At 35.0% G+C, this 15175-nt stretch overlaps 1 protein-coding gene across 9 annotated transcripts in view; it reads right to left on the reverse strand.

Annotated features, from left to right (window-relative positions):
• AFTPH (aftiphilin) overlaps positions 1-15175 on the reverse strand; it is a 63933-nt gene that overhangs the window by 17152 nt on the left and 31606 nt on the right. For 8 of the 9 annotated variants that reach the window (XR_002647887.3, XR_016395432.1, XM_089923099.1 and 5 more), the window contains 4 exons: positions 7397-7548; positions 5458-5584; positions 4996-5052; positions 1978-2100 (listed from right to left, as the gene is read on the reverse strand). Coding sequence is in view for 7 of the 9 variants with exons in the window: in XM_089923099.1 (XP_089779225.1) it covers positions 1978-2100; positions 4996-5052; positions 5458-5584; positions 7397-7548 (459 nt within the window). In the remaining 2 variants the exon portion in view is untranslated. Of the gene's footprint in view, positions 1-1977; positions 2101-2305; positions 2667-4995; positions 5053-5457; positions 5585-7396; positions 7549-15175 lie in introns of those variants that run through there. The other variant, XM_089923103.1, reaches the window with a different exon arrangement.

Consider the following 15175-nt stretch of genomic DNA (forward strand, 5'->3'; position numbering starts at 1 on the left):
ATGTTAGATATGCTTAAATGTTGCTGAAAATTCCTACACTTGCCTGTAAATAGGGAGAGAGTCCCTTGATTACAAGTACATAGGGGTGTATATGTATGCACAGAGGTGGCAGCAGCTGAATACATTTGGAGCTGCAACTAACCTCCATTAAATTAACACACATTAATTTCTATTAAAAATCTTCTGTTAAATTAACACACATGCTTTTTTTAGGTTATCTAGACTTTTAATCAAGTCTATAATTAAATTATATAAGAAAGATGATAAGTATGAGGTATGACTAGGCAAAAATGACAGGTGACAGCTAACTCTGATAAAATAAGCAATAACTTATGGGGCTGTAACACGTGGAAGTGGTTGGATAGAGGAGAAGAGGAGAAGGAGGCAAGTAAAAGTAGCAACAAGTGGCCTCAAGTAAGAACAGCTCCATTTCCAGAAAACATACCAGGCAGTTACTCAAATTACTTTCCTAATACCTAGCATTGTAGGAATAAGAATGTTGACTGGGGCAGAAGTGAGAATGTGCTGTGGGAGAAGTAATTTTGGAACCTGCATAGACAAGGCAGGCCTGGGAGAGCAGTTGATAGCCAGAGGGCAATATAAGGCCAATGAAAAGAAGAGAGCTAAGGACAGATTCAACCTACTAAGACATTTTGCCCAAGGCACCTTGCCTGTTGCCCAACCATCAATAAGGCCAGGCATTTTACGCATTAGGTCCCCTTGACCACTAATTCAGTGCCAGTAATAAACTGGCTTCAGAGGGATGTTTAAGCTAAGCCCAAGTATAAACCACAGTGGTACATAGCAGTAATATTAGATGTTTCTTGAAACACACCTGAAAAAGTAGGACCTTGCTTTACAAAATTATTTTCCAAAGTATGTTCTTCAGAAAAGGGTCCTGTGGCCAAGTAAACTTGAGAAAATGAAGTAAAATTAAATAGGGTTATTCGCTGCAAGATTCTTCAGAGTCCTTAATGTGTGGGTTGTGAATCTCCAAGGGTGGTTGTAGGGTATGATATGAAATATTTCCCAAACTTACTTCACTATGGAACCCTTCTTTAGTGGCGCATTTCTGGGAATTAGTGTTCAATGGAACATACATTTTGGAAAAGGCTGTCCAAACATACATTACTGTGTTAGACATAATCAAAGATGATATTTAAGGTTAAGAAATGACAAACACAGCAAGAATATGTTTTAGAAATAGTAATGTTCATTAAGAATACTAATATTTTAAAAAACAATTCGATGTCGAAAAAGTAAGCAAACCAAAGTGGCTATGTTCTCCCAGATAAAAAGTAAGAGGGAAGGCTTTGATATTAAACATATTAGACTGAAATATGATTTGTGCTTAAATGTCCCAAGGAGGTAAAGGATAAGAAAGGTAAGAGAGCCTTCTTTTTTTCCTAATCCATAGAATGTTTTGTTAAAGGCTACATCATTTTTAACTTAACAGCTTTATTCAAACTCTCAAAACAACAGTTTTTGATGTAATAAACACACCTAAATTTTATTACTTTATAAAATTTTTGCAGGCTTCAGGAAAAACACACTATAGCAGGCTTGAAGAGCTGGTATAAATGCAGTGTTTTCCATTTTTTTGAAATCTAGCACTTACCAGATTTGTGTGTCAGTAATAATGATCATATAATGTTCAAGCTGTAAGGGATTTTTAGAGATGCTTGCTTCAAAGTCCTCATTTTATAGGTAAAAAGACTAAGTCCTGGATAGGTTTAAAGGACTTACCCATAACCAGCCAGTTCTCAAATGGCCTTTTCTATTTTTTTAAATTAAAGAGAATTTGCTCATTGTATTTCAAGGGATATTAATAAGTAACTGAAATCACATCTATCATGAAACTAAATTTTAAAAATATTTCAAAAACTAAAAGTTATATATTAAGGGAAACAACAATGTGTGTGGACATACGTGTATATACATGCATAAAAATATCTATATACATCCAGATATTTTTACCTGGAATTGGTCAGATGTACATGTGTTCATTTCTGGTGACACAGTGGTTGTCTGACCGATGGAGGCGATTTTCTCCGCAGCAGATAGTGGTTTCAATGGTTCCTTGGTGGGCTCTAACATACCCTGAAAAAGGCATATTAGCCATTAATGGGGGGGGAAGGATCAGTCCATAAACTTTGTAAGCTTTTTTTACAAGAAAGTTAATCTAGCAGAAAGCAGAAAGAAAACAGGTCATCTGAAAAGAACTGAAGACAAAAAGGAACTAGTCCTAAATTTTGCTTCGTGAAAATCTTACAGCACTATAATGGGAAATGTTTCATAATAATACCTTTGGAATCCAAACTTTTTGAAGCAAGACGTTGTAATTGAACTGGATTTGTTGTAAAGTGCCTGGTTATCACTGTCACACAAAAGCATAAGCACATGGGATGGTGGGAGCAGGGAAGAGGCAAGCAGAACAGTATATCACATCCATGCCCTAAGAATCCAACATTATTCTGATGTTTCAGATCTGAAACTGCAGGAAAGGGCACTCTTCATACACATTACATCATGGTGGTGCTTGGAGAGGTGAGAGCTGATTCTAAAACACACCATATACTGTGATGACGTCTACAGGTTTCAATGTGAATTTAGTGTTTGATCCTTGCTCCACTATAGACAGGAACCTTAGTTCTTGGTTCTTTGGACTGGCAAAGCAGAGACAGTCATTTCAGAGGGGAAAACATCTTACATATTCCACTATGAATCTAACACACTTTTTGAGTAAGAGAGAAAAACATTCAAGATGGATGTAGAAACAAAGAAGAAGAAAAAAATCAGCATTTTGCATTAATGTTCTACCAAACACTAAAAATAATGGGTAATAAGGTTACTGGCATGAAAAAAGGCCCAAGCTTTTACAAATTTTAAAATAATACTTGATAAGTTCTTGAATAGTTATCAACCAAATAAAAGTCTCCCTTTACTACTGGGGAAAAAAACCCAAAGCTGCTAAGTCAGGAATCTTATAGTTAGAATCTATGCATTTCTAAAACCAAGTTTTCAGGAGAATCCCCCTACCCTCATAAAATCAAGCATAAGTTAAATAAGCAATTTACAGATTTAGTTCTTAACAGTGCATGTGAAAGGCTTTAACCTAGCAGCTTGAAAAATGAAAATAAATTCATGGTCTAATTCAATACCATACACATTATACAGGCTTTCTAGTGTGCCCTTCTACAAAGGCTCCATGCATTTGGCAAACAATTACTAGTCTTAGCCAACTTTTCTAATATGAACTCTCCCTTAAGTCAGTGGTTCTCAAAGTGGTCCCCATCAGTAGCTTCTCTATCACCTGGGAACTTGTCAAATGTGCAAATTTTTGAGCCCTACCCCAGACCTACCGAATAAGAAACTATGGGGGTGGTGCTCAGCATTCTGTGTTTTAACGAGTCTTCCAAGCCACTCCAATGCACATTAAAGTCTCAGAGCCAGTGACTTAAATGACAATTTCAGGTACTATTCCTCAAGATGAGATCAAAAGATACTGAACATCTCATGTGCGTAAAGTACCATGGGAAAAATTCAGGTATCATTAAAATTTGAAACCAGATATGAAAAAGAATAAGTTTCTAAATATAAGGTATCACAAAGATGGAGGAGGAGATGATACATTCACTAAACCAACTTTGGTATTAAAAGCTTACAAAAATGGTAAAATTACATTACTAATAAAAGGTTGTAATTAAGATAGGAAAAAAAAGCATAGACATTAGTCTCTAATTCCACATAAAACTTAAAGAATTGGCTAATGTGCTGACCCTAACACAGAGCATTAAGTAGGTTACTGTCGCCAACATGCTGAATGAAAAGTGCCCACAAATTAAATTCCTACTTCCTATTCAGAATGTGACAATAACACCACCAACAATCTCTAGAATGCTACTCCCTGAGGAAAGAGATTCACATAACCAGAAAGTTAAAGAAACGTTCTGGATTACATTTACCTACAACATAAAAGAGAGTAGGGATGATCAAGGTGTTTTGAAAATACAAGATAACCATTCACAAAGGAGCAGAAACTGATTTTTTAAAAAGAGGTCAAGCACAGAAGTTTTTGTGCAATTCCACAAAACAAAACAAAGCAAACAATTCAATAACAATAATTAGAGCTTATTCACGGAAAAGTTTGCAGATTAAAAAAAGGTCAAGTTCCACAGCAAATTCATTTTCACATGCACATAAAGGGTTTTTAAACTTAAACTCCATACCAAGGGCTCCTCAGTTATTTTTTTCTCTATCTTAAACACAGTATTTTTTTCTTATTTTCAAGTTATTGGTGAAAGAATTTTAAAATACTTTTAGTTTGATAGGACATTTTTATGCACCAATAACTCAAAGACACACCAAAAACCACAAACAAGTCAAACTTTAAAATGTGACTGAGTCTTGATAAGGTACAGAATGAAAATTCCTCAGTTTTCCTGGACTACCTGGCATATCTGAAAAAACAAAATTCAACACGTTTAAAACATTAATGGAAAAACTAAATACCAATTATGGGTCCTGACTCATTTTCATTTGTTATAATTTGGTATTTCCAAGCTTTGATATACATCCATGGCTTCAATACTGCATTACTTAAAAATAATCGCAAATGCATTAAAACAGGTGATAGCTAAGGCTTCAGATACTTCAGCTTCTTCTTTTTAAAAGCAAATTAAAAGAGAGAGACTTCCAAAGGTGGATTTTACAAAAAGTTATGAGCACTAATATTACTATGATAAAAAATAATTTTCAATCTAGAACAAAAGTGTCTATAATTAATAGAATACAGAAAAATATCCTCAGATCAAGACTTGAAGGGATTTATGAGATCGAAAAAGGATACTGTATTTATTCTCTTAACGGCCCCACAGTAAACGCCCCCACAGTAAACGCCCCTTAAAATACACTTTCCATGTCGTGCTATGCAAGATGATTTTATAGAATAAATGCAGCAATGATAAACACATGCAAAGACATCTTTGTACTTACCAATCCTGCTGCATACATGGGCACTATAACAGGTTGCTTCTTATTGCCCGTGAAGAGCTATATACGTATGTTAGAGAGAAAGAACATATATTTAGAGAATGATCTGTCATAGAATGAAAGTTTCCAAAATATGCTTGTAATGCTTTATTACATACATCGTGAATGATAAATTGAAGAAATTGTTAAATTGCCCTTATGGGGTTATATTTTTGATCTCCTAGCCCAATTCCTTCATTTTATAGTTAAGGAAAAACACTAGAACAACTTTTCCTAAAAATAAGAAATATTGCAGAAAAATCTAGATAGATTTATGCTTAAAAGTTGGCATATTCAAAAATACATGACCATGTTAAACCAACTAATATTTATTTTTCTGAGGAACTAGTTTCAACAGAAGTGTGACAGAATTTAAAAACATTCATAGGTTGATTAAAGGATTTTCCATGGTACTAATAAACTCACAATGTTTCGGGTGTCTATTCCCAAGGAGCACAAGAGCTTCTTGTTGCTATGGGAGCCACCCCACTGATATCTCAAGCCATGTGCATCATGGATGTCCTGTAGCTCAGCCCACACATCCAGCAGTTCCCTGCAAAGGTCACGATGAAGCCATGGGTTACTCAATAGCTTTCATGGGTTACTCAATAGCTTTCACCATGAATTCTACTTTTAATGTGACTGTGAAATATACATTTCAATTAATCTTGTGTCTAACATGAGTATATAACTACTATCTGAATGAAATCAACAGCCAACACTTAGTCATTAGAAAAGTAAGTTAAATTCATTTGAAACAATCAAGCAAAAATTTGGCCTGTTTGTTATTCTTTTTAAATTGTAAGGCAAAAATATTTAAAAGGAGGAAAGATACCACCCAGCAACCCACCATCTTTCTGGAGCTATTTAATATGTTTTCTCCTTGAGTCTTGACCCACAAATACAGTTGCAATTACAGCGTATTTAAAATTCTGTATTCTTTTTTCAGATTTTAAGCATTTCCTTATGTACATATGTATCTTTTTCAGTGGTTGTGTAATGTTCTATTAGACAGATGCATCATCATTTATTTAGCCACAATCATCATACAGTTTTAATTAAGTTGTTCTTACTGTTTGGCTCCTATTGCTAGTAGTACAAGAATATCTTCCTGTATTTTATGGTGTGTGTTATTGCAGAATTGTGTTATTTCCTGAGAATGAATCTCTTGGGTCTAAGAGTATGAACTATCTGTACAGCTAGCATATTTTAAAAAAATATCTACAGTTTAAAGATGGCAAAACATCAACCTTTTTATCCCCTTCTGTTCTCAGAAATCACCCCAAAACAAAAGTCAAGAAGCAAAAATAATATGCATCTTCAATGAATTTAAGAAATCCTGCCTCCAGAGGTGGGGAGTAACGAAATATAACAGAACTATCCAGGAATAAGAATAAAATTAGCAAGTCAATCTAGACCCTCTAACATCTAATAATTAATAGGAGTTCCAGAAAGGAAAACAGAGGCAATGGAGGAAGGTAATTGTCATTATAAGAGAATTGCTCAATACTGAAGAACAGAAGCTTCCAGATTGAAAGGTTCCTACCTAGTACTCAGTCCAATGAATGAAAAAAGATTCATATCGAGATACTTCATTGTGAAATTTCAGAACACCAGCAACAAAAGACCCTAAATTATAAATTTGATGTAGGGGTAGAATAAAGTAAAATTTTACCTCCTGTGTACCTTTTTCTCTGAGGAGGCTATTAGAGGATGTGCTCCACCAAAATGGGATTTAAGTGAAGGGAAGTCCCAAGACAACATGTGTTTAGGGGGCCCAGACTGATCCATTCCAGATTGGAAGGAACTGGAAGATGGAGGACTCCAGGTAAAAAATGGAATGGTCAGCTTGATAGGTCTTATCACAAGTAAAATTATATTCACAGGCTGTTGGAGGGTAGGCAAAGACTCAGTAAATGAAAAAGAGAGGCAATTATTAAATCCAGGAAAAAGGTATACTATAAAGAAAATAGTGGCTTAGCTGTGAACACTATATATATGATCGTAATAATGAAAATACCAAATAACAATTTAACCAAAAACTATGATATAAGTATACTGGGAAGATGAAGAGAAGAGAACAGCAGATGTAAGATCTAAATTTTCATCTATCATACTAGGAAATCAAAAAATAATATAAAAAATTGATTAGAATATCGATTTAGAATTTCTTTTAAAAAAGCTCAAAAATGGACAAGTAGAGAGTTTTAAAAATCATATCTTTTAGTACAATATAATTTTTTAAACTTAAACACAGTAATATTTTAGAACCTTAATGGTTTAAGATAACCTTAGATAACCTTATAAATTAGAACAGTTGAAACTAACAAATATACATGCTATCTGAAAAGTGTCTACTACTTACCCACTTTCAGCTAAGGCCTCTCTTCTTTTTATTGGCAAGGTGCTTGCTTCCAGCAAGTGCTTCAGGGAAGTAACTTCTTCTTCAGTATCAGGGACAAATATGGAAGGAAAACATGCTTCGAAAATTCGCTGCAGGCGGTTTAGTAAAGCTGTCTGCATCAAAACACCCCCCAAAAGTTTATTTTCATTTTTGTAATTTTAATAATGTCGTAGCTTTATCATTACTACACACACACACCCCCATACAACAATACCCTGTCCGCTACTATGGGGTGGGGGAACTACCAGTCAGATACAGGAAACACTAAGTGAAAGAAGAAGAACTACTCATAGAACAGCTTTAAATAATTGTGTAATGACAAATAAATGTCATTACACACCAAGCATCATGCCTGGCACTTTACAAACATTATCTTAATCCATTACAAAATTCTACAAAGAAGAAATTACTACCCCATTGTACAGTGAGAAAGCAATCTCAAAGTTTGAATAATCTGCAAGCAAAAACAAACCCAAAAAAACCAGGCAGTATTCATAATCTTTCCATAACACTGGGGTGTTTCTTACTACCACTCACATACTCTATATTTAGAACAATAAGATTGGATGCTTGCAAAAAGTATTATCCTATTATAGTTGAACAGAACCTGGATATGAACACGTGAATCCTGAAAACCTTTTTTTTTAATTTTTAAAAAATTTTATTGAGGTATAGTTGATTTACAATGTTTTGTTAATTTCTTCTGTACAGCAAAGTGACTCAGTTATACATATATATATATTCTTTTTCATATTCTTTTCCATTATGGTTTGTCACAGAATATTGAATATAGTTCCCTGTGCTATACAGAGTGACCTTGTTGTGAAAACCTTTTAGAAATATCTGCTAACAGAAGAAACCAAAGTAGGAAAGAATGTCTCAATTTTTACCAAGAAATTCAATGGCTCATTTATCATTTTGATGATCTGTGCTATCTTTCAGAAATTCCATTTCTCTACTCTTCCATGGTGTGCATATTTGTATTTCTGAATAGTACACTACCTTTCCTCCAAGCAGAGCCTGCATATCCCCTAGAGTATTTTCTCTGAGAACACTGGCATTTTTGGAGTATTTTTATTAATTAAAACTTGTTGGATTTAGATTAACTTAGATTTTGGGGGTACTAGTAGGTGTAGTCTACATGTGTAACCTACAATAACATTTATTCCCACTTTCCTAACTTTATTTCAGATACATGTAAAATATTTTCAACTCAGCTCACCTTACTACTTAAACATCAACTAGGAATACAAACTTTTAAGTCAAAACTTGTTGGAAGATTAAGTGTACTACTGAAATGACATCCTGTGTACAAGAAAATGCCACATCATGGTGGTACTTCCTGCCAAGTAACAAAACAAGTTAATGCTTGATTTCTGTTGTTTAGTATAGTCAGCAAACAGGAAAATTAAAAACAAAAGGAAAAATTTTCACATACATATTTTCCAAAACAAAATCTCTTTTGGAAGCAGTATCAGAGCAAAAAACTTGACACTGCATAATTGGTCTCAGGGTACTCTTCTGCTATCTCTACAAAAGTTTAACACCTTCATTATATTTATGTATGTGATATGGAAAAGGTTCTCAGTATCAATTATGAAACCTACAGTAAAGAGTAGACTCAAGATCCCAAGGCTTGTGAAACTTGAGTGCATCAAGGGGACCCAGACTTAACTCACTTCAACAGAGGGAATGGACAGACATTACTTTTAAAGGGATCAGATAACCATCTAATTGGAAACATAATAAGCATTGGCTCCTCTTGGGCAGGGAGGGTAAGCAAAAACTCACATATGACCAAATTTTATTTCTCTGTAAATTAAAACAGAATCTTTCTTGTATCCTCTTTGTTATCCTTTTAATGGGATAGAAAAAACATTTATCTAAGGATGAAAGAAAGGACCTCAAAACATATTCAATGATTTGGATCAATCATTACACATAACTACCAGGTCTTAGGTATACCAGTGAGCAAATTCTCAAATTAGTGGAATGTACTTGAGGAAACAGAACATTATTTTAACCCAATCACATTTAAACTTTGTTTTAAACTTCTTCCCAACCTTTTTTCATAAAGAATAAAATTACATGGAAATTTTAAAAGAAAGTTCCATATGTCTTTAGGATTAGATATGAGAGTCAATTGCTTCAAATCTTTTGCTGAATGAGGTAGAGCAGGAGTTGGTAGATTTTTCTCTATAGGGCTAGATAGTGAATAATTTTTGTGTTGCAGGCCATCCATAAACAAATAAGTGTGGGTGTGTTCCGATGAAACTTGATTTACTAAAACAGGTGGCAGGACAGATTTGTCTGCTAAGCCATAGTTTGCTGACCCCAGAGGTAGAGCCATATATAAATTTTTTAAATAAATATTCAAACAACCAGAATCCACTAACTGACCAGCACCACTCACCACAAGGAGGAACTCCTCAACAATTCAACAAGAAAGCAGCTAATAGAATTAACAAAGATTTTGATTAAAATTAAATTTCCTAACATTTTACTTTTTAAAGTATATTAATTTCCAACTATCTACAAGACCAGTTTGATGCTAAAAGGGCTACTATCTTGTTCATGGTAGTAAATAATGCCAAATTTCATTTACTACTAGTTAATTCCAGTAAGTAAATAGCTGATGTAATTATAACACTTCAATAGAGGACTGTGGACCCAAGGGGCTGAGACTCAGTTTCAGGATTTATAAACTGGAGCTCTCAGGGCCTACCTTACAAGGTGAATAATAAATTAGAGGAGTAAATGCTTGACACCCAGTGTGTGCTCAAGAAGTGGTAGCTTTTATCACTACTGTTGTTATTATATAGATGATACATAGAGACACAGTGGCCTGCCAAGGAATAAATGTCAAAACCAGGTTCAAATCTCACTAAGGCTATTTCTCCACCACTATTTAGCATTCTAAATCATTATGAAAATACTTGTCTCAATTTATATCAATTTCTAACATATTACATCAAGAAATTAAATAATCCAAATATTTTGCATCCTCCCCAAGATCCTCCTATCAAGTTGGGAAAAAGGGACCTAATTAAAAAATATCTGTTGTTAAGAGCTGCTTATATAATGAGAACCCGTTACTGCTACCCCTTGGGGATTTTAAATTTTGAAAATTCGTGAACATTTTGGTTGATTGTTGGCATTTGTGACTTAAATCTTGATCACATTATGAAAATCAAAGAGTGTAAACCACACATGAGGTGTGTTAAGATGCTTTACTTCCCAAGAAGCACAATAAAGTTCAAACATACGATGGAACATAGCCCAAGTAACTTGGTAAGTAGAAGAGGTACAAGAATATAACTAACATTAACACTCAGAAGAAGAGAAACTAACCTACCACAAGAATAGTTTCTCTTATGACCAAGCAGATAAATTTCTTTCAAAAAAACAGATTTCCCAAAACACTGTAATCAGACACTCAATTTTAAAAAACTCATAAAATTTGACCATGAGATAAAGGGTAAAGGTTGGAACTTCCCTGGTGGCGCAGTGGTTAAGAATCCGCCTGCCAACGCAGAGGACACAAGTTCAATCCCTGGTCCGGGAAGATCCCACATGCCGCAGAGCAACTAAGCCCGTGCGCCACAACTACTGAGCCTGTGCTCTAGAGCCTGGGAGCCGCAACTACTGAGCTGGCGTGCCACAACTACTGAAGCCTGTGCGCCCTAGAGCCTGCGCACTGCAACTACTGAAGCCCACGCGCCTAGAGCCTGTGCTCTGCAATGAGAAGCCACCACAATGAGAAGCCCACGCTCACCGCAACTAGAGAAAGACCGCATGCAGCAACGAAGACCCAACGCAGCCAAAAATAAATAAATAAATAAATAAATAAGGTAAAGGTTGATACTGGTAAAGGTTTTGGGTATTTTTCTTTCTTGAAGATTATTAAATAATTTTAATTGTTTTAAAATATATTCAATTTTTTCCTCAACATTGCCAGCCAAGGTAGTTTAACCATGCAATAGCCTTAAAGTCAGTAAAGTGAAATATTATTTAAACTTCGATTTATTCTACTGTACATATGCAAATTATTCATCTAACACTACTATTCATAGTTTCCAACAAAGCAAATAGTAAATTTTTACTAAAGAACCAGTGCTGCACTCTAAATTAATGTGAGGATAACAAAATAAGTACACACACACTTAGCATATTAAATATTTAGCTGAGGTTACAACAGTAACTAAATAGCAAACTAAATAAAATAATATTCACTCCAGTTACTTGAATTTCAAATGCCTTCAAAGTCAAAGAGGAAAAATAGTCATCAGTTCTCCCTTGTATTTGGAATTAGGAAACTGGTGATTGAGCCATGTCTGTCAATTCAAACACATATCAAATTCTAAACCTGCAAACAGCAGCATATCCGGCCATTAAACATTTTAAGAACAGGGGGCTCTGATAAATGCAGGGTTGAAAGGCAAATGCTTTTCCAGACAGGTACCAGACTCCCTTTTTTATTTTCTCTACCGTTTCCAGCGCTACGAAGCCAAAGGAGAAGGTCTGCTACTTGCAGACAAGCACACTTGGGCTCAGACGAGTTCCTACCTGTCAAAACTATTCTAAGAAGGGAAACTAGCCAGAAGCAGCATTTTTGCTCTCCAAATAGTCTGACAGGTGAGTATACAGCTGAACTAGGGGTACTCCCACACAAATTCTCATTTATCTCCCTATTACTTTTTGCTATTCACCAAAAAATCCAGTTGGCAACACTATTTCTTGCACCTTTTTTTTTTTTTTTTGCGGTACGCGGGCCTCTCACTGTTGTGGCCTCTCCCGTTGCAAAGCACAGGCTCCGGACGTGCAGGCTCAGCGGCCACGGCTCACGGGCCTAGCCGCTCTGCGGCATGTGGGATCTTCCCTGACCGGGGCACGAACCTGTGTCCCCTGCATTGGCAGGCGGACTCTCAACCGCTGCGCCACCAGGGAAGCCCTCTTGCACCTTTGAAGACCATTTTCTAAGAAGTGCATTTCTGAGATTATTCAGTAACAGCTAACATTTATTGAGTACTAGTTATGTGCAAGACACTGCACTAAGCACCTTTAATATGCACAATTTCATTTTATCTTCACAATGAGAGTTCTGAAGTAAGTACTATTATTATTCTCTAAATCTCAGGTTCAGAGAAGTGGCTAATGCAAGTCAGTGCTGAAAGCTGGATCTAAATCTAGCAGTGTGACTCCAGAGCCTTGATTTTTAGGTACTATACTATAATCAGGGCCAACTTATGCAGTAGGCACAGGGCCTAGGGTCCACAGTAATTTTAGGGGTTCATGAAAACGTTTTAATAGTTACTATTAACATACTCAACCTTATACCAAGTTATAAAATAGAATTTTAAATATCTTTTATGGGGAAGGGGCTCACAAAAGTCTTATGTGGTCTTAGCTATACTACTCTCCAAAGGTACACTGGCTTTTATAGGATTTCTCTATCTTTCCCAATTTTCTCATTTCTCATATATTTGTTTTCCTATCAGGGTCCTTTTTACCTTGAATTCCTCTATATTTTATTTTTTTCAATCCATACAGTGTTTCTGGAAAAGCAAAAACGATTACCCAATGTTTTAATTCATCAATGAGGGCAAAGCACTATGCATGAATTCACTTATACTCATTCCCAGTTCTGTCCTATCTCCATGTCTGGGTTTGGAGGAAGAAAACCCTTTCATTTTATACACTGGTGCAAATAAAGTCATATTATCTAATGCAGAGCTTCTCAACTGACGTGGCTCAGTTACAAACAGGTTAACAGGTCTTCCAAAAATCCTGAAAGCTATATATGGATATTTGGTGTTCCCTCTTGTGACAGTTAATTTTATGCATCAACTTGACAGGGCCAAGGGGTGCCCAGACATTTGGTCAAACATTATTTTGGATATGTCTGTGAGGTTGTTGCTGGATGAGATTAATATTTGAATTCAGTAGACTAAGTAAAACAGATTGTCTTCCTTAGTATGGATGGACCTCATTCAATCAATTGAAGACAGTTTGCGGACTACAGATCTTAGGACTTAGTGATCATCTCCATAATTGCATGAGCCAATTCCTTATACTACATCAGTCAGTCTGTCTGTCTCTCCATGCATGCATGCATGCATGCATGCATGGTTCTACTTCTCTGGAGAACCATGATTAATACACCTCTATTTTGTAAATGACTACAGTAGAGTATAAAAAGATTGTGTATTGAAATTCTCATTCAGTTTTCCAAAGGAGTGTATAAGACCAGCACTGAGGATCCTAGACTGGTTCTGAGGCCACTCAAAGGCATATCCCCTTTAAAGTATCTTGATTTTAGGGTAATTTCTAAAATTCCTTCAACATATTTCTAGTTAGTTTTCCTTTCTCCCTTATAAACAGTAGTTGATTAATGTCAATAGTTTTAATATTGATAGAATTAGGTCTTGTTCTTAAGTGGAAGTTTAGAAGAAACATAAAATCCACTGGGCAATTTAATCTTCCATTTAAGAGGATACCTTATGCCTTACCACCATTAAATATTAAGTAAGATATCAAGTACAGTCTACAACTGTATACTTATCAATCCCCAGTTTCAAGCTATGTAAGAAGAGTAACCAATTGTAGTACTCACTATGCTCTAAAAAGATAGTTTGCCCCTTCTGCACAGTTTCTGGATAAACCTAATAAAGTATTTCTATCTATTTTGGAATTAAAGACAGAATTTCAAATTTTCTGAGGGAAAAATAACAAAAGGAATTGCTGTCCAAATACTTCAAGCAAGCAAAGAGCTATACAGCCAAAATCTCCATTTCTTTCTTTCTTTTTTAAATTGAGATATAATTGACATATTAGTTTCATACGTACAACATAAGGGTTCAATATATGTATATATTGCAAAATGGTCACCACAGTTACAAATTTTTCTTTTCTCGTATGAGAACTTTTAAGAACTACTCTCTTAGCAACTTTCAAATACACAATGCAGTATTATTAACAATAGTCACCACGCTGTACATTGTACCTCCAGGGACTTATTTATTTTATGACTGGAAGGTTGTACCTTTTGACCACTTAATTTATTTATTTTGTTGCTTACTTATGTTTTCAGTCATAAGTTCAGGTGTTCACCCACATTAAGGAAAACCTGCACAAATCTTAGGCAGGTGATTAAATAAATGAAGGTGAAAATGTAGTTACACTCAGTTTGAGAATGCTGACTTTCTGGTGAACAAACCAATAACTTAATCTCAAAATAACATAAGCCAAAGTATTAGTGATTCTCTTCTTTTTCCTTTTTGTGATACTCAATTTTTAAAGCTCTCAAGATAAATCTTCTAATAACATTTTCCCAGTAGCATTATCAACTAGATGGCTAATAAAAGAAAATGACTCATAGCTTCCTTTTCTATAGCCAATTAATATAAGGAGATTACTTACCAATTACCTAAATTCTCAAATAACACCCAGAGCAATATTTTGAAAATTTTACAAAAGCTCAGAGTTTAATGCAGTGCTCATGACATTATCTCCTTTACCTTATACCAAAGAAAAGGCATCTTGGCTATTTCAATCAAGGTTCCTTTCTGGAACATTAACAGGTTAAAAAAAAACAAAAAACAAAAAACTGTTAAAACAATACATATAATGGTCTTTTGGAAAAAGAACTGCTTTCAAAGTAAGGAGATTTTTGTTTTTTGTTACTGTCATTTTATTTTGTTTTAAATCTCAGCCCCAAAAGTGAAGAATAATTTTGACCTT

This window comes from Delphinapterus leucas, chromosome 13, assembly GCF_059928025.1.
Source record: "Delphinapterus leucas isolate spDelLeu-1000000601 "Yukka" chromosome 13, BTC_Dleu_Yukka2, whole genome shotgun sequence".
Taxonomy (NCBI): domain Eukaryota; kingdom Metazoa; phylum Chordata; class Mammalia; order Artiodactyla; family Monodontidae; genus Delphinapterus; species Delphinapterus leucas.